Source organism: Triturus cristatus, chromosome 5_1 (genome assembly GCF_964204655.1).
Source record: "Triturus cristatus chromosome 5_1, aTriCri1.1, whole genome shotgun sequence".
Taxonomy (NCBI): domain Eukaryota; kingdom Metazoa; phylum Chordata; class Amphibia; order Caudata; family Salamandridae; genus Triturus; species Triturus cristatus.
Window position 1 is genome coordinate 99,495,010 of NC_140587.1, and position 24,349 is coordinate 99,519,358.

Here is a 24,349-nt window from a genome sequence, read left to right on the forward strand (position 1 = left end):
CCGTTGTGGAGGTTCGTGCAAGAGCTTTCAGAACTTATTTTATTGCTAGCCTTCACAATTCCTCCCTGTGGATACATGCCAGTTGATGGTCAGTCGATATTTTGAAGGGATGAATCCCCAGTTAGCATTCTTTCATGGGAGCTGTATGAAAAATAAGACGAAGGTTCAGGAGGACTCAGTTTCAGTCTAATATTTGTGTGGATAAGATGTGATGTCCTTAACTCAAAAGCCAACAGGTTCTCTACCAACAATGGTGAGACAAGGACAAGACGCACATAATCGGTAGCTCCGTCCTTTGTACAATATCTTGTAGCAGAGGATATATCCTCCCTAATTAGTGATCTGCACTTACGTACATGTCGAAGCCACTGGATGCTCTTATTAATCAGGGACTGTTTGTCTTCTGTAATTAGACTGGGCTGGATCTTAGGGACGTTAATTAAGATGATGTGTCTTTGTAGACCCAAAGCGAGAATACTCACTGGGTCTAGTTTTTATAAAGGGGCTTGGCCTAATCAGACTAGGATGGGCGTGCTCAGATAGGGTTTCACATCTGTCTGGTCGATTATACGGTTTACCTGTTCTAGTAGCAACTTCATTTATAGACACGATTCCATATGGATTTTGGATCACTAGACTGAGTTTTATAAACTCTTTCCTTATGTGCGTTAACTACATTCATATCAAAGTTCCCTTCTTTAACATTAGATACACTAATCGTTTGTGTGTGGGGCAATTCTTGGGTAGCTAAAGACTGTTTATTGATGCTTGATGTTAGTGCTTGGTTTAAACTAGCCAGCATTTCCTTTAGTGCTGTAACTTCTTTCATGAGGTGCTTCGTCTGATCTTTTAGGTCATGTATCTGGTTATTAAACTGGACTGAACAAGAACATTTTACAACTTTGTTCCCTGGAGACACTGACTGAGCAGTGTCTTCCTGGGGAATTTGAAGTAAGGGCAAAAAACGATTGGAACAAGTAATAAAAAGATCATCTTGAGTAGGAACAGGGCAAGAATCAGACGGGGAGGATTGATACTAAGTACGTGCGAACAATAATCCGGGTTGGAAGATTGTTGAATCTTTCGAAGCTGCCTTTTAAACATTTCTGGAATAACTGAGGATAGTTGCTTTTTGCTAGTGGTTGCTGTAGCGGAGGGTTCACAGGCCACAACAGAGGAACTACACAATCCTGGTTGAGTGAGAAGAATGTCCTCGCATTCTCCAACAAGATTGGTAATACGGTCCATAACAGCATGAGTTTGGTTCGGTATTTTAGAAGTTTTTTTTGCTCTTTTACCTTTCTTCGAATCACCACTTTCCCCACTATCCACAGCTTTTCTTTTCCCCATTCTAATGCACAGATATTATACTCGTTTGCGTTAAATCAAACGTACAGTATCACATATAACATTTTTTCAATTGGTCACAGCACTTTAAATAACTGCCAGTTTTAACCAGTACAACTGTTGGTAGTACTATAATAATTCACACTATTGTAAAATACATTGGCCACTCAATCCAGAAAAACTGAACAAAACCAATGCTAAACCAATAGTCTCTGCGTTTATAAAAAAATGTCTTGAAAGTCCTTTGACCCCACTACTGGGCAAGAGGGTTGACAGCTTATTATTCGTAAAAACCGCTCAAGACATTTTTATACCTTGTACATCCACACAGATTTCACAATAACAACTATTCTACCACATTTGGTTGCTGCCTCCGTTTCAATCAGTTAGCTCCTTGTAACTTTGCTCACATTTCAGTAATCAGATAGGGTAGAAAGAAAGCAAGAAATAGGCAAAAATGCTTGAAAAAGAAAACCACCTGCAACACTAGACGAAAAATATAAATTATAGATTTGCTCAATGAGGCTATAAAAATAAGTCAATGCATTATAAACATCTGCAGTCTAACGCACAATAAAAAACATACATGCACAGAAAAAGCAAGAGCAATTTATATGGCATGTCATTGGCATGGAGCTTTACATCTGTTTGATCAACCAACCTTGGTCACATAGTAAGCATCAATGGTTTTCTTGTACAGAGACAGAATAACCGGAATCAAACGAGGCAGCTGTTCTTCTAGTTTTTCATTGGGCATTAATTGGGTCATTGGTCCTAAAGCTTCCACCACAGCCAGTCTGACCTGAAAGGAGAGAGGAGATGTTAGAGTATGAGCTGCCATGCAGCTTACGTTCATACAAGCATCATTTAGAAGAGGGGATCAAGTAGAAAAAACAATTTAACTGTAATTCTAGTTCTTCACCATGGGAACTTCCTCAGAATTAATAAATGTTAGAATATTACATTTGCACAATTTGTAAAAATATTTGTTCGTGCTTCCCAGTTCAATCCATAAAAAGTAAACATGTTCAGACAGAAACATTCACTTGGTTTGTTTATCCAGTTAGACGAAATGGTAAAATATCAGCACATTTCAAGAAGAAACATGACATTTAATAAAACGATTAAAATATAATAAACAGCAATATAAATAGTACACTCAATACAAAACGAATAGTGTCCCTTTAAGAACCTTAAATCCTTGCATTATCCCAGCATATCAATCAGGGAACAGGCATTCCCCCCCCCTGCCCCCCCCCGTAAGGATAATACTGAACTCAATCTTAATTTATTTTTAAGCACCAGTTTTCCTCATTTACCTCCCAATTACTGTTCCTTCACCATTTTGTTGGTGCTTGTTGATGTATGCCCAGCCTGTTTTGGAGGCGAGCAAGAGGCAAAGGAATCACAACCAAAATGTTTGTGAGGTCTTCCAGACTATCACTCCATCTAAAACTGTGGGATTAGTAAGAAAATGTCCTATAGGAGGCTGAGAGAGAGAAAACAGGTTTGCCTCAATTTGTAAGCAGTGGCACTCCCGATCCCAGTCTGGGTCAACGTCAAGGAATATTTCAATAGAGGGCTTCCAGTCTCTCAAGATTTCTCCATCTTCAGCCACAACTGTGGTGTCTGTGGCCTTCTGATGAAGCAGTGGCTGAGTCATTGAAGGATGAAAAACAACTCCATCCTTTCCCCACATGGCTCAGTCTTCTCAACATCCTTAGTCTGAGGTTTCAGAGCCTGCTTTTTCACAACACTAAATTTAAAAGAATCTGTAGTACTGGAACAGTTCTAAACCCAGGCTCGGAGGACCAACAAAAGTAATTGGATGTAAAGCTTTTTCCCGTCCTTCACAGGTTTCGACTGGCTGACTATAAGTGAAAGGATTTATCCCTGCATACAGAACAAAACAAAAATTAAAACAGCCAAGAGGAACCAGTGGAAGCATCCCCAAAGTGGAGCTGGGAGTAATTCTGGTGGAGTTCTATCATTCAAAGCCTCTCTCATTTTATATACTAGTCTATTGTTCTGACCGTCTAGGCTGGCAGAAAGGCAGATATTCTCCCTTCACTGGCTGTGTGAGTGCTCTGTTGATGGTAAGCAGCTTTCTCGGTGGTGCTGTGGAGGAGGGTAACAGCTTATCTGCCTTTCCTTCTGTGTCTGCCCCATACTGCCAGAGAAATTGGTTTGGTGTGTTGAGATGGCTGTCTTTGATCAAAGGGAAGCCTCCTCAAGTAGCCTTAAAATGTCCACTACTGCCTAAGAAGTCACAGGCAGTAGTTGGCAAAGCCCTCCTTGGGGCACGTTGAGGCCTGCTCTATGAAGCATTCTGGAGACAGCTAGGATGAAAGGAAGCAGGAGTCTAATGATTGGCCAGAAAAAGGCTTCATTAAATAGAAACAGTGGTTTTAATGTCATAGAAGTGGCCTCTATTAGTATATTTGATCTAACCTGAGCTGTAGGCATAGACAGATTAATTACCTCTGCGCCGTCCACAGTACTGCGTAGGAGGATGATACTTGGGGTAAGGGAGGAAAACTGGTGGTGAGCGAAACTCCATCTGTTTCCAGAGTTGAATTGAGCCCACTCACATTCTGTTATGCCAAATGGCTGGCTGTATCCCTTGATACAGGAAGGAGCATATTGACCACCTTGGTTGTCTTGGTCATGTGGTATCACCCGAGTAGTTAGGATGTGGTCCGACTCCAAACAAAATATTTCATAAAGGATTTACCAATATTGATGGGGTGGGTCCAGTTGGGATTGCTGTCTGTGCAGGGCATATTCTTTGCTCTTTAAGCTTCCCTTCTAAGTTGCATGTATATGGCCTCAATGCTCGTAGGCTGTGTAGAAAAGTACTCCTTTTTACATGATTAGTCCCCCATGCTCTTTGCCTGACTCCGATGCATCTCTGACAATGTGCACTGCGTTCCTGCAAACCAGATTCCCCAGTGCATGTGTCCTTTACCGAAACTGTACCTCTGTTTCCACAATTGGCACACCTCTCGCACACATACAAGTCCCTTGTAAAAGGTACCATTGGTACTAAGGGCCTTGTGACCAGAGAGGGTCTCTAAGGGCAGCAGCATTTATTATGCCACCGCGAGAGACCCCTCAACAAACATACACACTGCCACTGCAGCCTGCATGAGTTTGTGCAGATAAAAGTGAAGAGTCGACCTGGCAGACATCCCTGCCAGCACCACAAGAGGCATAGGTAAGTCACCCCTACATCAGGCCTTACAGCCCTAAGGCAGGGTGCACTATACCTCATGTGAGGGCATAACTGCATGAGCAGATATGCCCCATAGTGTCTAAGTCCACTCTTAGACATTTTAAGTACACAGTGAGGACATACTGAGTATATACATTGGGAGCTTGTCACTACTAGTTCACAGCTCCATAATGGGTTCACCGAATTCCAAGGTGTTTGGTACCAAACATTCCAGATTAATGAGCACACACTGATGCCACTGATGGATTCATTAATAAATGCACTCAAACGGCACCTCAGAGGTGCCCACTGCAAACCTACTAAACCACTAGTGTATGTCCGACTAGTCTGCACGAGCATGCTAGCTTTAGAAACGTTTCTGACCCCCTGGTGGGAGCCTTTTGCTCTCGTGGACCAGAAACTAAGCCTGGTCTGAGTGGAGATGCTTCACACCCAGTGTTCCCTGTAGGGTGCGAGTGTACGCCCCAACCTTTTCCCAACGCTCAGACATTACTTCTAAGCTTGCACTTCCCTGCCACACCACTGCCTGGATTAGGCAACAGTATGAAATCGTTCATCAAAGCTGCATTTGAAAACACAAGTAATGTGAAAAAGCGGTCATTGTTCGTAGCAGAGCAGCACACGGATTGGCAGCCAAGCAGAGGAGCAGATTACTGTAGAGGGCATCAGGACATTGCAACAGGTAAGTGTTCTTTCAGGCCTCTAAGTTTCAGAAGGGGCACGGAGTTCAGAGCAGACGGCTCCTACATATGCCGCATGCTCTGTTATTATCCAGGTTGCAGGCAGCAGACCAGGGGAGTCACTTTTACAGACTGCCAAACACCTCTTATCTTGCCTAGGGATACTCATTGGCATGTCTGTTTTATTGGAAGTCTTTAATTTTGTAACAAATGTGCCTTTTTTTTTTTACTGTTCGAAATGTGATTTCTGGTTGGCTAGGGCATGCGCCCAAGCCAGGCAGAAACCACCACTCTAGTCCGGGCAAGGGAGTTACATGCTGAAGATAACCCCTGCTCACCCCCTTGGTAGCTTGGCACGAGCAGTCAGGCTTATCCCAGAGGCAATGTGTAAAGCATTTAAGCAACACACTCGCACTGCAGCGACACACTAGGCACACCACAAAAGAACCACCACACAAGGTTATATTAAAATAGCCTTTGTATTATCCGTAAAACACATCAGAGCATAATCACATATGTACACTGTGCCACCTAGTACTAGGTATTACTTTACAGGGGATTATATACATTACAGGGCTAATTGGTTCACTGTCATTGCCAGTAGAACACAAAAGTAGTAAAAATGCCAACCAGTAACTACTGGTAATACTGCATGTAGCATAAACACGTTATGCATAACATCTTAGACACACATCCTAAATTACCAGTGAACCACAGTAACACTCCTGCGGTGCACACATTACCCCAGGGCATTAAGCCCCACCAGGACACAAGGTGATCCCCAGGCCAACTGCCCTTCCTCGGAGGCCCGTCTTGGGCTGTCCCATAATGCCCTTTGTCCCCAAGTCAGGGCTTTCCTGGCTCACTCAATTCTGGGCACAATCCTCTCCTGGGGAGGGGGTGCAACTCACCATTGTCCTTCCCAACCATGTGTGCTCCACGTTGCAGCTGCCCGCAATCTGGCGGTGCAGCTATATTAACAAAAATCGACACAAACAGTGTGCCCTCCGAGGCCCACTCACCAGGACTTTTCTTGTTTGTTTGTAGCTACCCACGATCTGGCGGTGTAACTATGAGCGAAATAGGCACCAACCGGGTGCCTTCCAAGCACCCACTCACCGTGGATTCTCCCCTCGTACCGTTTCGGCACAGGAGATGATCGGCAGGTGGCAAAAGGGAGCTCGCGAGGCTCTCGTCCTCCTTCTGGGTGTCCGGTGAACCTGCGAGGCCCTAACCCAATCCTGCTGCCACAATCATCTTCTCCGCACGCAGGGCTCTCCTCAATGCTACGGGAGCACCGCCTCCAACCAGGCGCAGACCTTGCCTGTCTTCCAGCCGTCTGCTTCACAACTGGCTCCTCATCTTGGGTCAGCCTCGCCCCTGGTCAAGAAACGTGCGCCTGACTCCCGGTTCACGTTCGTGGCTGCAGTGCAGCACGAGTCAACTTCTTGGGCTCTGCCGGCGGAAAACAGGAAAAGTGCCCAGAACGTGCTTCAGGGGGTGCGGACACCGCACTTTCCCCCACACAAAAACACTGCCATGGCCCTCTGAGAAGCAAAGCTCCCCCCAGCTGCTCTTGTCCTCAACGCAGGAAAGGTGGTGCGCTCCTCTGCACTGGATTACATATAGAGCGCACACGAGGCGCTGGCGAGCACAAGCCCCCCTTCTTGGGCTCAGGAAAAAGCGCTCACCACGCTCTTTCTGCAAATCACCACCTGAGGTTTGTGTGCGCTCCCCAGGGACAAGGGCATTCAGTTCTCCCAACGCAGGGCGAGACTCCAGCATATACCCTGCACTGAATCCCAAAGTCATAAAGGGCAGAACTAGGCCCAGGCAGGCCAGCTCACAGGGCCCTCCGGCACAGGGGGGTCCTTCGTGGCGGTTCCTCCTGGCGCCCAGCAGTTCTTCGGCTCCAAGTAAACACCAAGCCGCACACCTTTTCATGGGGTCACAGCCCCAATATTTATACCCATGTCAGTCTTTGTTATGCCCTGGCACAAGGCTTGGAACCCAGTCCAAATCAGTTCTGGAGGGGCACTTAAGTGTACAACAGTTCCCATTGTCAGTGTAGGCTCTGGCCCCAGACACACCACAGGGAGGCGGAGCCAGCATTGTGCAAGGCAGGCACAGACCTGTTCAGTGTCAGCAGGGGCTACTCCTCCCACTACCCCAAATGCAGATCAGGCCCATTACGCCTAGCGCAGACTCACCCAGCCACTATGGAGCCACTGCACCTCCCCAGTCTCTGTCACTCCAGAGCCAGACATGCAATACACAACAGGCAGGCACATAGACACATAGCACACAAACGCCAACTTCTAAAAGTGACATTTCTTAAATAGTGATAATGAATCTGCGCACACCACCATGCAGCATTTATCACCACTATTCTAAACATACCAAACTTGATCACGCTGCTCCTCTCATATCAGGAATTACCACTGAAGCACACATCAGGGAATCCTCGATGCATTCCTATGAGAGGGCAGCCTCACAGCAGTGAGAAACCAAAAATGGCTGTTTGTCACTACCGGGACAGGCCATACAGTTAAGGCACATGTCCTACCTTTTACCTACAGCGCACCATGCCCATAGGGCTAGCTAGGGCCTACCTTAGGGGTGACTGATATGTAGTAAAGGGGGAGTCACAGGAATGGCAACCTCTTTATGTGCCACGTCCTAGCGGCAGTAAACTGCGCGCACATGCCCCGCAATGGCAGAGGCCTGAGACAGCTCTGAAATTAACCTTTGGTGGGTGGCACAATCAGTGCTGCAAGCCCACCAATAGCATTTAATTTACTGGCACCGGGTATATGAGATACCACTTTACTAGGAACAGATAGTTAAATTAAATACGCCAAACAGGTGCAGACCAATCTTATCACATTTTAACATATAGAGAGCACGTGCAATGGACAACAGTGATAAAATGTCCTAAAACTACCAACATCAGGTCAGAAAAAATACCAGGAGGAAAGCAAAAAGTTCAGGGATGACCCTGCAAAAGGGCCAAGTCCAGCATTTACCATTACTTTTCTGTCTTTAATTACTATAATTATGAGTTCATTAACTCCGCTCTAGAATATATTTAAATGTACTTTCCATATATATTTCTTATTATGTATTGTTCTACGGCTGCGTTAGTGACTCCAGACTAACAGTTGAAGTAAAAACAGGAAGTGTGTTATGGGCCTTTGCATACCAATGATTGTTATTTTTCTCTTGGATAGGAGGGAAACTTGGCAGATGTTTTAAAATGAGTTATCTGCCTTTGTTTACTCTGGGAACATTAACACAGCTCTAGAACACATTTAATGTGTTTTCCCCTTATTATTTCTTCTTATTGTTCTAGGGTGGCTTTAATAGTCCCCGACTAATAATTAAAGTAAATACAGACAGAAAGCTAATGTTCCAGATGATTTGAGACAATTTTATATACAATCCTTATTTAAGTATTGTCTGGGCCTATTTCGCTAATAGCTACACTGGCAGAATGCCGTATTTCCCCCCCAGAAACATGACAAACCTATGTGTTAACTGTCTACTTCCTCTGTAACTGGTGTTTTTTCAGGGTTGAGCCTGCAATAGCATGCACTAGCGCATGCGTAAACACTCGCAAGGCGCCGTTGTATTTAGAAAAGGGATTGGAGCCCGCCCGTTGCTTATCATTTGTTTGCATGCCTGGCACTCTACTTTACAGCCTCGGTAATTGGTTATGGCTGGCACAACATAATTTCAGTTCCTGTCTGTGGAGCAGGGACCAAGCAGTGATTGATTCAACTTCAGTTCCCGTCCACAGCTCCCATGATTGAGGAACTATTTTCTTCTTTTTAACTTCTAGTGCCCCACAAACAGAAGGCGCGTGACTGGCAAAAACTCGCTCAGCAGTTCAAACAACATTTCAAAGTTGTATTTCCTTTAGTTAACTTTTTGATTTATTTTGCCAAGTCTTCTTTTCTCACTTTTCACTCATGTTTTGTTTTGAGAACAGTGCTCGAGGGCACTCCACCCCATCCCATCCACTCCACCCCACTCCAATCCACTCCAATCCGCTCCACCCCACTCCAATCCGCTCCACCCCACTCCAATCCGCTCCACCCCACTCCAATCCGCTCCACCCCACTCCAATCCGCTCCGCTCCACCCCGCTCCACTCCACTCCAATCCGCTCCACCCCACTCCACTCCAATCCGCTCCACCCCACCCCACCCCACCCCACTCCACTCCAATCCGCTCCACCCCACTCCACTCCAATCCGCTCCACCCCACTCCACTCCACTCCAATCCGCTCCACCCCACTCCACTCCACTCCAATCCGCTCCACCCCACTCCACTCCACTCCAATCCGCCCCACCCCACTCCAATCCAATCCGCTCCACCCCACTCCAATCCGCTCCACCCCACTCCAATCCGCTCCACCCCACTCCAATCCGCTCCACCCCACTCCAATCCGCTCCACCCCACTCCAATCCGCTCCACCCCACTCCAATCCAATCCACCCCACTCCAATCCAATCCACCCCACTCCAATCCAATCCACCCCACTCCAATCCAATCCACCCCACTCCAATCCAATCCACCCCACTCCAATCCAATCCACCCCACTCCAATCCAATCCGCTCCACCCCACCCCAATCTACTCCACCCCACCCCAATCCACCCCACCCCAATCCAACCCACCCCAATCCAATCCGCTCCACCCCACCCCAATCTACTCCACCCCACCCCACTCCACCCCACCCCACTCCACCCCAATTCAATCCGCCCCAATCCACCCCACTCCAATCCACTCCACCCCACTCCAATCCACCCCAATCCACCCCACCCCACCCCACTCCACCCCACCCCACCCCACTCCAATCCACCCCACCCCACTCCAATCCACCCCAATCCACCCCACTCCAATCCACCCCACCCCAATCTACCCCACCCCAATCTACCCCACCCCTCTCCAATCCACCCCACCCCTCTCCAATCCACCCCACCCCACTCCATCCCACTCCATCCCACTCCACCCCACTCCACCCCACTCCACCCCACTCCACCCCACCCCACTCCAATTCCCCCCCACCCCACTCCAATCCCCCCCACCCCACTCCAATCCCCCCCACCCCACTCCAATCCCCCCCACCCCACTCCAATCCCCCCCACCCCATTCCAATCCCCCCCACTCTAATCCCCCCCACTCCAATCCATCCACCCGACTCCACCCCACTAAATCAACCCCATCCACCCCACTCCACAAAATCCGCCCCACTCCACCCCACTCTACCCCATCCACCCCACTGCACAAATTCCACCCCACACCACCCCACTCTACCCCATCCACCCCACTCCACAAACTCTACCCCATCCACCCCCACTCCACAAACTCTACCCCATCCACCCCACTCCACAAACTCTACCCCATCCACCCCCTCCACAAATTCTACCCCATCCACCCCCCTCCACAAATTCTACCCCATCCACCCCCCTCCACAAATTCTACCCCATCCACCCCCCTCCACAAATTCTACCCCATCCACCCCACTCCACAAATTCTACCCCACCCCACCCCACTCCTCCCCACTCCACAAAATCCTCCCTACTCCACCCCATCCTCTCCACTCCACCCCATCCTCCCCACTCCACCCCACCCTCCCCACTCCACCCCACCAATCCACCCCAATCCACTCCATCCACCCCACAAAATCCACCCCTCCCCAATCCAATCCACCCCACCCCAATCCACTCCATCCACCCCACAAAATCCACCCCACCCCAATCCAATCCACCCCACAAAATCTACCCCACAAAATCCACCCCACCCCATCCACCCCACTCCAATCCACCCCATTCACCCCACCCACCCCACTCCATACCATCCACCCCACTCCAATCCATCCCACCCCACTCCATCCACCCCACCCCACTCCATCCACCCCACCCCACCCCATCCACCCCACCCAACCCCATCCACCCCACCCCCTCCACCCACCCCACCCCCTCCACCCACCCCACCCACCCCATCCCCATCCACCCCACCCACCCCATCCCCATCCATCCCACCCCACCCCAATCCAATCCACCCCACTCCAATCCACCCCACTCCAATCCAATCCACCCTATCCACCCCACCCCAATCCACCCCACCCCATTCCATCCCACCCCATTCCACCCCACCCCACAAAATCCACCCCACCCCAATCCACCCCACCCCAATCCACCCCACAAAATCTACCCCACCCCATCCACCCCATCCCATCCACCCCAATCAATCCCATCCACCCCACCCCAATCCATCCCATCCCATCCACCCCAATCCATCCCATCCACCCCACTCCAATCCACCCAATCCCACCCCAATCCATCCCATCCACCTCACTCCAATCAACCCAATCCCATCCACCCCAATCCAATCCACCCCAATCCAATCCACCCCAATCCAATCCACCCCAATCCCATCCACCCCAATCCCATCCACCCCAATCCAATCCAATCCACCCCAATCCAATCCAATCCACCCCAATCCAATCCCACCCCAATCCAATCCCACCCCAATCCAATACACCCCACCCCAATACACCCCACCCCAATATACCCCACCCCAATATACCCCACCCCAATACACCCCACCCCAATATACCCCACTCCACCCCAATCCACCCCACTCCACTCTACCCCACTCCCATCTACCCCACTCCCATCTACCCCACTCCCATCCCATCCACTCCACCCCACCCCACTCTATCCACCCCACTCTATCCACCCCACTCCATCCATCCCACTCCATCCACCCCACAAAATCCACCCCACCCCACTCCACAAAATCCACCCCGCCCCATCCACCCCACTCCACAAAATCCACCCCGCCCCATCCACCCCATTCCACAAAATCCACACCGCCCCAACCACCCCACTCCACAAAATCCACCCCGCCCCATCCACCCCACTCCACAAAATCCACCCCGCCCCATCCACCCCACTCCACAAAATACGCCCCGCCACATTCACCCCACCCCACAAAATCTACCCCACCCACCCCACTCCACAAAATCCCCCCCACTCCACAAAATCCACTCCAATCCACCCCACTCCAACAAATCCACCCCACTCCAACAAATCCACCCCACTCCAACAAATCCACCCCACTCCAACAAATTCACCCCACTCCAACAAATCCACCCCACCCCACCCACTCCACCCCACCCACCCCACTCCACAAAATCCACCTCGCCCCATCCACCCCACTCCACAAAATCCACCCCGCCCCATCCACCCCATTCCACAAAATCCACCCCGCCCCAACCACCCCACTCCACAAAATCCACCCCGCCCCATCCATCCCACTCCACAAAATCCACCCCGCCCCATCCACCCCACTCCACAAAATCCACCCCGCCACATCCACCCCACCCCACAAAATCTACCCCACCCACCCCACTCCACAAAATCCCCCCCACTCCACAAAATCCACTCCAATCCACCCCACTCCAACATATCCACCCCACCCCACTCCAACAAATCCACCCCACTCCAACAAATCCACCCCACCCCATCCACCCCACCCCATCCACCCCACTCCACAAAATCCACCCCACCCCACTCCACAAAATCCACCCCACCCCACCCCACTCCACAAAATCCACCCCACCCCAATCCACCCCACTCCACAAATTCCACCCCCCCAATCTACCCCACTCTAAAAAATCTACCCCACCCACCCCACTCCACCCACCCACCCCACTCCACCCACCCACCCCAACCCACCCACCCCATCCCATCCACCCCATCCACCCCATCCACCAAATCCACCCCATTCCAACAAATCCACCCCATTCCACCCCACCCCCCACTCCACTCCACTCCACCCCACCCCACCCCATCCCATCCAATCCCATCCAATCCACTCCACCCCAATCCAATCCACCCCACCCCAATCCAATCCACCCCACTCAAACCAATCCACCCCACTCCAATCCAATCCACTCCAATCCACCCCACTCTACTCCACCCCACTCCACTCCACCCCACTCCAATCCACCCCACTCCAATCCAATCCACCCCACTCCAATCCAATCCACCCCACTCCACTCCAATCCACCCCACTCCACTCCAATCCACCCCACCCCACTCCAATCCACCCCACTCCAATCCACCCCACTCCAATCCAATCTACCCCACCCCACCCCATCCACAAAATCCACCCCATCCACAAAATCCACCCCATCCATAATATCCACCCCATCCCACTCCAATCCACCCCACCCCAATCCACCCCACAGACCCATCCACCCCATCTGCCACTCCCCCCCATCTGCCACTCCACCCCATCTGCCACTCCACCCCACCCCACCTATATCCCCCGCATCCACCCCACCCACCCCATCCACCCCACTCCACAAAATCCACCCCATCCACCCCACTCCACAAAATCCACCCCATCCACCCCACTACACAAAATCCACCCCATCCACCCCACCCCATACACCCCCCCACTCCACCGCATCCACCCCACCCACCCAAATCCACCACACCAACCCATCCCATCCACCCCAATCCAATCCACCCCAATCCAATCCAATCCACCCCAATCCAATCCAATCCACCCCAATCCAATCCAATCCACCCCAATCCAATCCACCCCAATCCAATCCAATCCACCCCAATCCAATCCAATCCACCCCACTCCAATCCACCCCACTCCAATCCACCCCACTCCAATCCACCCCACTCCAATCCACCCCACTCCAATCCACCCCACTCCAATCCACCCCACTCCAATCCACTCCACTCCAATCCACCCCACTCCAATCCAATCCACTCCAATCCAATCCACCCCACCCCACTCCAATCCAATCCACCCCACCCCACTCAAATCCAATCCACCCCACTCCAATCCAATCCACCCCACTCCAATCCAATCCACCCCACCCCAATCCACCCCACTCCAATCCACCCCAATCCACCCCACCCCAATCCACCCCACCCCAATCCACCCCACTCCAATCCACCCCACTCCAATCCACCCCACTCCAATCACCCCAATCCAATCCACCCCACTCCAATCCAATCCAATCCACCCCACTCCAATCCAATCCAATCCACCCCACCCCACTCCAATCCACCCCAATCCAATCCACCCCACCCCACTCCACCCCAATCCAATCCACCCCACTCCACCCCACTCCAATCCAATCCACCCCACTCCAATCCAATCCACCCCAATCCACCCCACTCCAATCCAATCCACCCCAATCCACCCCACTCCAATCCAATCCACCCCAATCCACCCCACTCCAATCCAATCCACCCCACCCCACTCCACCCCACTCCAATCCAATCCACCCCACCCCACTCCACCCCACTCCAATCCAATCCACCCCACCCCACTCCAATCCACCCCAATCCAATCCACCCCACTCCACTCCAATCCACCCCACCCCAATCCACTCCAATCCACCCCACCCCGATCCAATCCACCCCACCCTGATCCAATCCACCCCACTCCAATCCACCCCACTCCAATCCACCCCACTCCAATCCACCCCACCCACCCCATCCACCCCACTCCACAAAATCCACCCCATCCACCCCACTCCACAAAATCCACCCCATCCACCCCACTACACAAAATCCACCCCATCCACCCCACCCCATACACCCCCCCACTCCACCGCATCCACCCCACCCACCCAAATCCACCACACCAACCCATCCCATCCACCCCAATCCACCCCAATCCAATCCAATCCACCCCAATCCAATCCAATCCACCCCAATCCAATCCAATCCACCCCAATCCAATCCACCCCAATCCAATCCAATCCACCCCAATCCAATCCAATCCACCCCAATCCAATCCAATCCACCCCACTCCAATCCACCCCACTCCAATCCACCCCACTCCAATCCACCCCACTCCAATCCACCCCACTCCAATCCACCCCACTCCAATCCACCCCACTCCAATCCACCCCACTCCAATCCACCCCACTCCAATCCACTCCACTCCAATCCACCCCACTCCAATCCACCCCACTCCAATCCACCCCACTCCAATCCAATCCAATCCACTCCAATCCAATCCACCCCACCCCACTCCAATCCACCCCACCCCACTCAAATCCAATCCACCCCACTCCAATCCAATCCACCCCACTCCAATCCAATCCACCCCACCCCAATCCACCCCACTCCAATCCACCCCAATCCACCCCACCCCAATCCACCCCACTCCAATCCACCCCACTCCAATCCACCCCACTCCAATCACCCCAATCCAATCCACCCCACTCCAATCCAATCCAATCCACCCCACTCCAATCCAATCCAATCCACCCCACCCCACTCCAATCCACCCCAATCCACCCCACCCCACTCCACCCCAATCCAATCCACCCCACTCCACCCCACTCCAATCCAATCCACCCCACTCCAATCCAATCCACCCCAATCCACCCCACTCCAATCCAATCCACCCCAATCCACCCCACTCCAATCCAATCCACCCCACCCCACTCCACCCCACTCCACCCCACTCCACCCCACTCCAATCCAATCCACCCCACCCCACTCCAATCCACCCCAATCCAATCCACCCCACTCCACTCCAATCCACCCCACCCCAATCCACCCCACCCCGATCCAATCCACCCCACCCTGATCCAATCCACCCCACTCCAATCCACCCCACTCCAATCCACCCCACTCCAATCCACCCCACTCCAATCCACCCCACTCCAATCCACCCCACTCCAATCCACCCCAATTCAATCCACCCCACTCCAATCCACCCCACTCCAATCCAATCCACCCCACTCCAATCCAATCCACCCCACTCCAATCCAATCCACCCCACTCCAATCCAATCCACCCCACTCCAATCCAATCCAATCCACCCCACTCCAATCCACCCCACTCCAATCCACCCCACTCCAATCCACCCCACTCCAATCCACCCCACTCCAATCCACCCCACTCCAATCCACCCCACTCCAATCCACCCCACTCCAATCCACCCCACTCCAATCCACCCCACCCCACTCCAATCCACCCCACTCCAATCCAATCCACCCCACTCCAATCCAATCCACCCCACTCCAATCCACTCCAATCCACCCCACTCCAATCCACTCCAATCCACCCCACTCCAATCCACCCCACTCCAATCCACCCCACTCCAATCCAATCCACCCCACTCCAATCCAATCCACCCCACTCCAATCCAATCCACCCCACTCCAATCCAATCCACCCCACTCCAATCCAATCCACCCCACTCCAATCCAATCCAATCCACCCCAATCCACCCCACTCCAATCCAATCCACCCCACTCCAATCCAATCCAATCCACCCCACTCCAATCCAATCCAATCCACCCCACTCCAATCCAATCCAATCCACCCCACTCCAATCCAATCCAATCCACCCCACTCCAATCCAATCCAATCCACCCCACTCCAATCCAATCCACCCCACTCTAATCCAATCCACCCCACTCCAATCCAATCCACCCCACTCCAATCCAATCCACCCCACTCCAATCCAATCCACCCCACTCCAATCCAACCCACCCCACTCCAATCCAACCCACCCCACTCCAATCCAACCCACCCCACTCCAATCCAACCCACCCCACTCCAATCCACCCCGCTCCAATCCAATCCAATCCAATCCACCCCGCTCCAATCCAATCCAATCCAATCCACCCCACCCCAATCCAATCCACCCCACTCCAATCCAATCCACCCCACTCCAATCCACCCCACTCCAATCCACTCCACCCCAATCCACTCCACCCCACCCCACCCCACCCCACTCCACCCCACTCCAATCCACCCCACTCCAATCTACCCCACTCCAATCTACCCCACTCCAATCTACCCCACTCCAATCTACCCCACTCCAATCTACCCCACTCCAATCCACCCCACTCCAATCCACCCCACTCCAATCCACCCCACTCCAATCCACCCCACTCCAATCCACCCCACTCCAATCCACCCCACTCCAATCCACCCCACTCCAATCCAATCCACTCCAATCCAATCCAATCCACTCCAATCCAATCCACCCCAATCCAATCCACTCCAATCCAATCCACCCCACTCCAATCCAATCCACCCCACTCCAATCCAATCCACCCCACTCCAATCCAATCCACCCCACTCCAATCCAATCCACCCCACTCCAATCCAATCCACCCCACTCCAATCCAATCCACCCCACTCCAATCCAATCCACCCCACTCCAATCCAATCCACCCCACTCCAATCCAATCCACTCCAATCCAATCCACCCCACTCCAATCCAATCCACCCCACTCCAATCCAATCCACCCCACTCCAATCCAATCCAATCCAATCCACCCCACTCCAATCCACCCCACTCCAATCCACCCCACTCCAATCCACCCCACTCCAATCCACCCCACTCCACCCCACTCCAATCCACCCCACTCCAATCCAATCCAACCCACTCCAATCCAATCCACCCCACTCCAATCCACCCCACTCCAATCCAATCCAATCCACCCCCCCAATCCACCCCACCCCAATCCACTCCATTCCATTCCACCCCACTCCACCCCACTCCAATCCGCTCCACCCCACTTCAATCCACCCCACCCCAATCCACTCCACCCCACCCCACTCCACCCCACCCCAATCCACTCCACCCCAATCCACCCACCCCAATCTACCCCACCCCACCCCAATCCACTCCACCCCACCCCACTCCAATCCACCCCAATCCCCCCACTCCAATCCCCCCACTCCATTCCATCCACCTGACTCCACCCCACTAAATCAACCCCATCCACCCCACTCCACCCCATCCACCCCACTCCACAAATTCCACCCCACACCACCCCACTCTACCCCATCCACCCCACTCCACAAACTCTACCCCATCCACCCCCTCCACAAACTCTACCCCATCCACCCCCTCCACAAATTCTACCCCATCCACCCCCTCCACAAATTCTACCCCATCCACCCCCTCCACAAATTCTACCCCATCTACCCCCCTCCACAAATTCTACCCCACTCCACAAATTCTACCCCACTCCACAAATTCTACCCCATCCACCCCACTCCACAAATTCTACCCCACTCCACAAATTCTACCCCATCCACCCCACTCCACAAATTCCACCCCACCCCTCCCCACTCCACAAAATCCTCCCCACTCCACAAAATCCTCCCCACTCTACAAAATCCTCCCCACTCCACAAAATCCTCCCCACCCCACTCCAATCCACCCCACCCCAATTCACCCCCCTCCAATCCACCCCACTCCAATCCACCCCACCCCGCTCTGACCCCCTCCACCCCACTCTACTCCACCCCACCCCAATCCACCCCACCCCAATCCAATCCCCCCCACTCCAATCCCCCCCACTCCAATCCATCCACCCGACTCCACCCCACTAAATCAACCCCATCCACCCCACTCTACCCCATCCACCCCCTCCACAAACTCTACCCCATCCACCCCCTCCACAAACTCTACCCCATCCACCCCCCTCCACAAATTCTACCCCATCTACCCCTCCACAAATTCTACCCCACTCCACAAATTCTACCCCACTCCACAAATTCTACCCCATCTACCCCCTCCACAAATTCTACCCCACTCCACAAATTCTACCCCACTCCACAAATTCTACCCCATCCACCCCACTCCACAAATTCTACCCCATCCACCCCACTCCACAAATTCCACCCTACCCCACTCCTCCCCACTCCACCCCATCCTCCCCACTCCACCCCATCCTCCCCACTCCACCCCATCCTCCCCACTCCACCCCATCCTCCCCCCCACTCCAATCCACCCCACCCCACCCCACTCCACCCCAATCCACCCTACCCCACCCCAATCCACCCCACCCCAATCCACCCCACCCCACCCCACCCCAACCCACCCCACTCCAATCCAATCCAATCCCACCCCCACCCCAATCCAACCCGCCCCAACCCACCCCGCCCCAACCCACCCCACCCCACTCCAACCCCACCCCACTCCAACCCACCCCACTCCAACCCATCCCCCAATCCACCCCACCCCACCCCAATCCACCCCACTCCAATCCACTCTAGTCCAGTTCACCCACTACCCCAATCCAACTTACCCCACCCCACTCCACCCTACTACATCAATCCACTCTAACCCACTTCACCCTATTCCACCCTATGCCACAACACACACTGCCACTGAACTCTACTCTCAACTCAACTCTGACACATTACTCCCCCTACAACAGTCTACTTCCCCCCCTCCACTCTACTTCACTGTTAGCCATGCTGAACAGCAGCCACATTGATGTATAACATGGCAAAAACAAGTTGCCAAAGCCAATAGCTCTTGTATAGGCGCGACCTATTGGCTTTGCCAGTGCTTGTTTTTTGTTTGTTTTTTACACTCGCCCATTGATGGTTGCGTCGCCACCTTTCCAAGAGAAACAATACCAGCCAGTTGATTATGTTTTAGCAGTACACAGAGGCCTAGAAGTAATAACTACACAAGACTTAATATTTAAAAAAAAAGCCCATAATCATTTCTAACATGACTTTCTGTATTTATGTAATTTATTTAGTCAATGACACAGCAAGAGCCTTGTTTTTGGTAGTTGTGCACTTCATTCATGTGAATGGTTAGTTTCTTGGTGCACTTATCCTTGGCTGCAGCGCACACAAATTCCACCCCACTCCACCCCACTATACCCCATCCACCCCACTCCACAAAATCCACCCCACACCACCCCACTCTACCCCATCCACCCCACTCTACCCCATCCACCCCACTCTACCCCATCCACCCCATCCACCCCACTCCACAAATTCCACCCCATCCACCCCACTCCACAAATTCCACCCCATCCACCCCACTCCACAAATTCCACCCCACTCCACCCCATCCACCCTACCCACTCACCCCATCCACCCCACTCTACCCCATCCACCCCACTCTACCCCATCCACCCCACTCCACAAATTCCACCCCATCCCACTCCACAAAATCCACCCCACTCCACAAATTCCACCCCATCCCACCCCACTCCTCCCCACTCCACAAAATCCACCCCACTCCACCCCATCCTCCCCACTCCACCCCATCCTCCCCACTCCACCCCATCCTCCCCACTTCACCCCATCCTCCCCACTCCACCCCATCCTCCCCACTCCATCCCACCCCACTCCACTCACTCACTCCAATCCAATCCAATCCACTCCACTCCAATCCACTCCACTCCAATCCACTCCACCCCAATCCAATCCAATCCACCCTACCCCACCCCACCCCAATCCAATCCACTCCAATCCACCCTACCCCACCCCACCCCAATCCACCCCACCCCAATCCACCCCACCCCCACCCCACCCCCACCCCATCCCACCCCAATCCCACCCCACCCCATCCCACCCAATCCCACCCCACTCCACCCCACCCCATCCCACCCCACTCCACCCCATCCCATCCCACCCCAATCCAATCCAATCCAATCCACCCCACTCCACTCCACTCCACCCCACCCCACCCCATTCCCACCCCACTCCATCCCACCCCACTCCACTCACTCACTCACTCCAATCCACTCCACTCCACTCCACTCCACCCCAATCCAATCCACTCCACTCCACCCCACCCCACCCCACCCCATCCTCCCCACTCCATCCCACCCCACTCCACTCACTCACTCCAATCCAATCCACTCCACTCCAATCCACTCCACTCCAATCCACTCCACCCCAATCCACTCCACCCCAATCCACCCTACCCCACCCCACCCCAATCCACTCCAATCCACCCCACCCCACCCCAATCCACTCCAATCCACCCTACCCCACCCCACTCCAATCCACCCCACCCCAATCCAATCCACCCCACCCCAATCCACCCTACCCCACCCCACCCCAATCCACCCCCACCCCAATCCACCCCACCCCCACCCCATCCCACCCCATCCCCACCCCCACCCCACCCCCACCCCATCCCACCCCAATCCCATCCCACCCCATCCCACCCCATCCCACCCCACTCCCATCCCACCCCAATCCACCCCACCCCCACTCCCATCCCATCCCATCCCATCCCACCCCAATCCAATCCAATCCAATCCACTCCACCCCACCCTACCCCACTCCAACCCGCCCCACTCCAACCCGCCCCACTCCAACCCGCCCCACTCCAACCCGCCCCACTCCAACCCGCCCCACTCCAACCCGCCCCACTCCAACCCGCCCCACTCCAGTCCAGTTCACCCACTACCCGAATCCAACTTACCCCACCCCACTCCACCCTACTACATCAATCCACTCCAACCCACTTCACCCTATTCCACCCTATGCCACAACACACACTGCCACTGAACTCTACTCTCAACTCAACTCTGACACATTACTCCCCCTACAACAGTCTACTTCCACCCTCCACTCTACTTCACAGTTAGCCATGCTGAACAGCAGCCACACTGATGTATAACATAGCAAAAACAAGTTGCCAAAGCCAATAGCTCTTGTATAGGCGCGACCTATTGGCTTTGCCAGTGCTTGTTTTTTGTTTGTTTTTTACACTCGCCCATTGAATGGTTGGGTCGCCACCTTTCCAAGAGAAACAATACCAGCCAGTTGATTATGTTTTAGCAGTACACAGAGGCCTAGAAGTAATAACTACACAAGACTTAATATTTTTAAAAAAAGCCCATAATCATTTCTAACATGACTTTCTGTATTTATGTAATTTATTTAGTCAATGACACAGCAAAAGCCTTGTTTTTGGTAGTTGTGCACTTCATTCATGTGAATGGTCAGTTTCTTGGTGCACTTACCCTTGGCTGCAGCGCACAGAAACCTTATACTGCCGCACAGAGGGGAAAAATTAGAGGGAACATTGTTCACCCCTAACCCCCCAAGCAGAAACAGCATAGCACCGCAGTGAGCCTCAAAGGCTTCCTGCCCTTTGTTATGCTGACCTGGTCCTCTCCAGCTAGTGGCCAGTGCCTCTAAGCCAGTGCCTCTAAGCCCAATTTTTGGAGGATAGGTCAGCAGGAAAATTAGTAAGCAACAGAGGTGTGTCCCCTCTCAGCCAGGACCACCCATAAGGTTCACCTGAGCTCTTTTGAAAAACATCCATATTATTTGAGGATTCTAGCCAATAGGGTTAGGAGTATGCCCCCTCTCCAGGACATAGAAAGGGTGTAGTCACCCCAAAGCTAAGTAGTTCACTGGCTACTACCTTCTCACCCCTAAATTGAGTATTTAGGGGCACCCCTGAACTTCAATCCTCAGATTACCAACTACCTACAAAGAAAAGGACAAAGAAGAGCCAATTCCTGAACTACAAGGCGCTCCAGCGAATGCTGTGGTCCCAGGCCCGCCATTTGAACTTTGCAGGACTGCAGACCAGCAACCTCCAAAACCCTTGTGCCGCTGGAGGTGTAAGTTTGGTGCTGCCTTGTGGCCCATCCTGTGCTTACCTTAACCACTGGAGACTGGGTTCCAAAACCCTACTACTCACCTGCAAGTAGTACCACTTTGATTGCCCCCTTTCTCCATTGGATAACATTGACACCAGATACAGAATTTGACCTCTGCACACCCGGCCTCCCACGTTCCGCTGCTGGTGCAGTGAGGTCACTTATCTGAACCTTGCCTTGACTCGATTCTTCATCCAAAAGCACAATATCGTAAATCGTTTACTGACCTGCATATTGCGGATTGTGTTTTCCACCCATAGATTAAAAAATGCATTGTGTCCACTTTTTACATTGAAAAACAGTGCTATTACAAAACGTATTTTACTGCAACAAAGTCTCTGTGGTCTATAAAATAAATGTGCTAAAAGTAATATTTATACAAACCACTGTGTGATGTCTTCTTCCTTCTCATGACATGATGTACATTCTAAAGAATGTAGAACGTTGTTTGTGGATGGGAGTTCTTGATGGGTCAGTTGGCTTCTTGGACTGATGGCTGAGGTGTTATCAATTAAACCTCTTTACTAAGCTTATCACGTGTGCTTCGTTTATACGAACTTTACATTGGCGACGATTTATGGGATACACAGGAGGAGTGAAGAATACACCTCAACATCAACGGTAGCGATTTACTGAGTCAGCGGAGGATTAAAAGCGGAGGTGGAGCTGTTCTGTCCTTTGAGCTTCAGATCTTTGCTGAACGGTTTGGCACATCAGATTTTTAAGGTACTGTTTCACGAAAGGAGCATTTTGGCGCTTGATTCAAACCTGATTGAGGGAAGCTTGGCGTAGTCATTTTAAAATAACTTATATGAGTTTGGCTTTCCGTAGTAATCAGTTGGCCACAAAATGGTATATGCGCATATGGATGCCAAAGCGTTTCGTTAAAAGTTAAATGATCCCCTCCAGCGGCTGAATTTTAAAAAGGGAAGCGCGTCTAGAGTTTCCCCGGCGGCAGGGATTTAATACACCTTCGAAGTGTGACGAGGGGCTGGACCTTACCTTTGAAGTGTGATGAGGGGCTGGATCTGTCGTGTTAAAAAGGCTCAGCTGCGAGTTTGACAAGAAGAGGCTGAATCGAGGGAGGTCGGGTTTCCGGTCGTTCGTGAGTCAGGAGCTCCGTGCTGTTGGGAGGCAAGAAGCAAATGGTGAAGCAGTAGAATCCTGCGTAGAATCCTGCGTTAGGATAGGATTTGGCGATCTATGCGCGTCATTTCGCCACGTGTCAGCGCGTCAGAATCGATAAAGGAGAACGACTCTTTCACTTTAAAAAAAAAACGAGACGAAGGAAAAGAAAGTCATTTGTCAGTGTTTAATGTTGGTTGGTCACGTTATTGGGTGAAACGACTTTTGAGTTTGAAGCTCTAAGTCGGTAATAACAGTTCAAAGGTTGACTGTGTTAGGAAAGGAGCATATTACAAAGAGTTTAAATACTGTATAATTGTAATCTCCGTTTTATCCGTAAGGGAATCTAAAAGGAAAAGTGAATTTGTATTGTTGGTAAACAGCGTTTTGATGTCTAATGTATAATTATATTTATATAAATGTTATATAGATATATTTATAAGAGGACAAATTCATTTAGGGAGCAAAGATTACCAGAAATTTTTAAAAAAGTGTAACAGTACATG

General features: G+C 51.9%; 1 protein-coding gene across 2 annotated transcripts in view; it reads right to left on the reverse strand.

Annotated features, from left to right (window-relative positions):
• Positions 1–24,349, reverse strand: part of MROH1 (maestro heat like repeat family member 1) — a 2,508,022-nt gene that overhangs the window by 1,961,639 nt on the left and 522,034 nt on the right. For both annotated transcript variants that reach the window (XM_085604508.1, XM_085604507.1), the window contains exon 8: positions 2,009–2,149. In XM_085604508.1, coding sequence (XP_085460634.1) covers positions 2,009–2,149 — 141 coding nt within the window. The remainder of the gene's footprint in view (positions 1–2,008; positions 2,150–24,349) is intronic.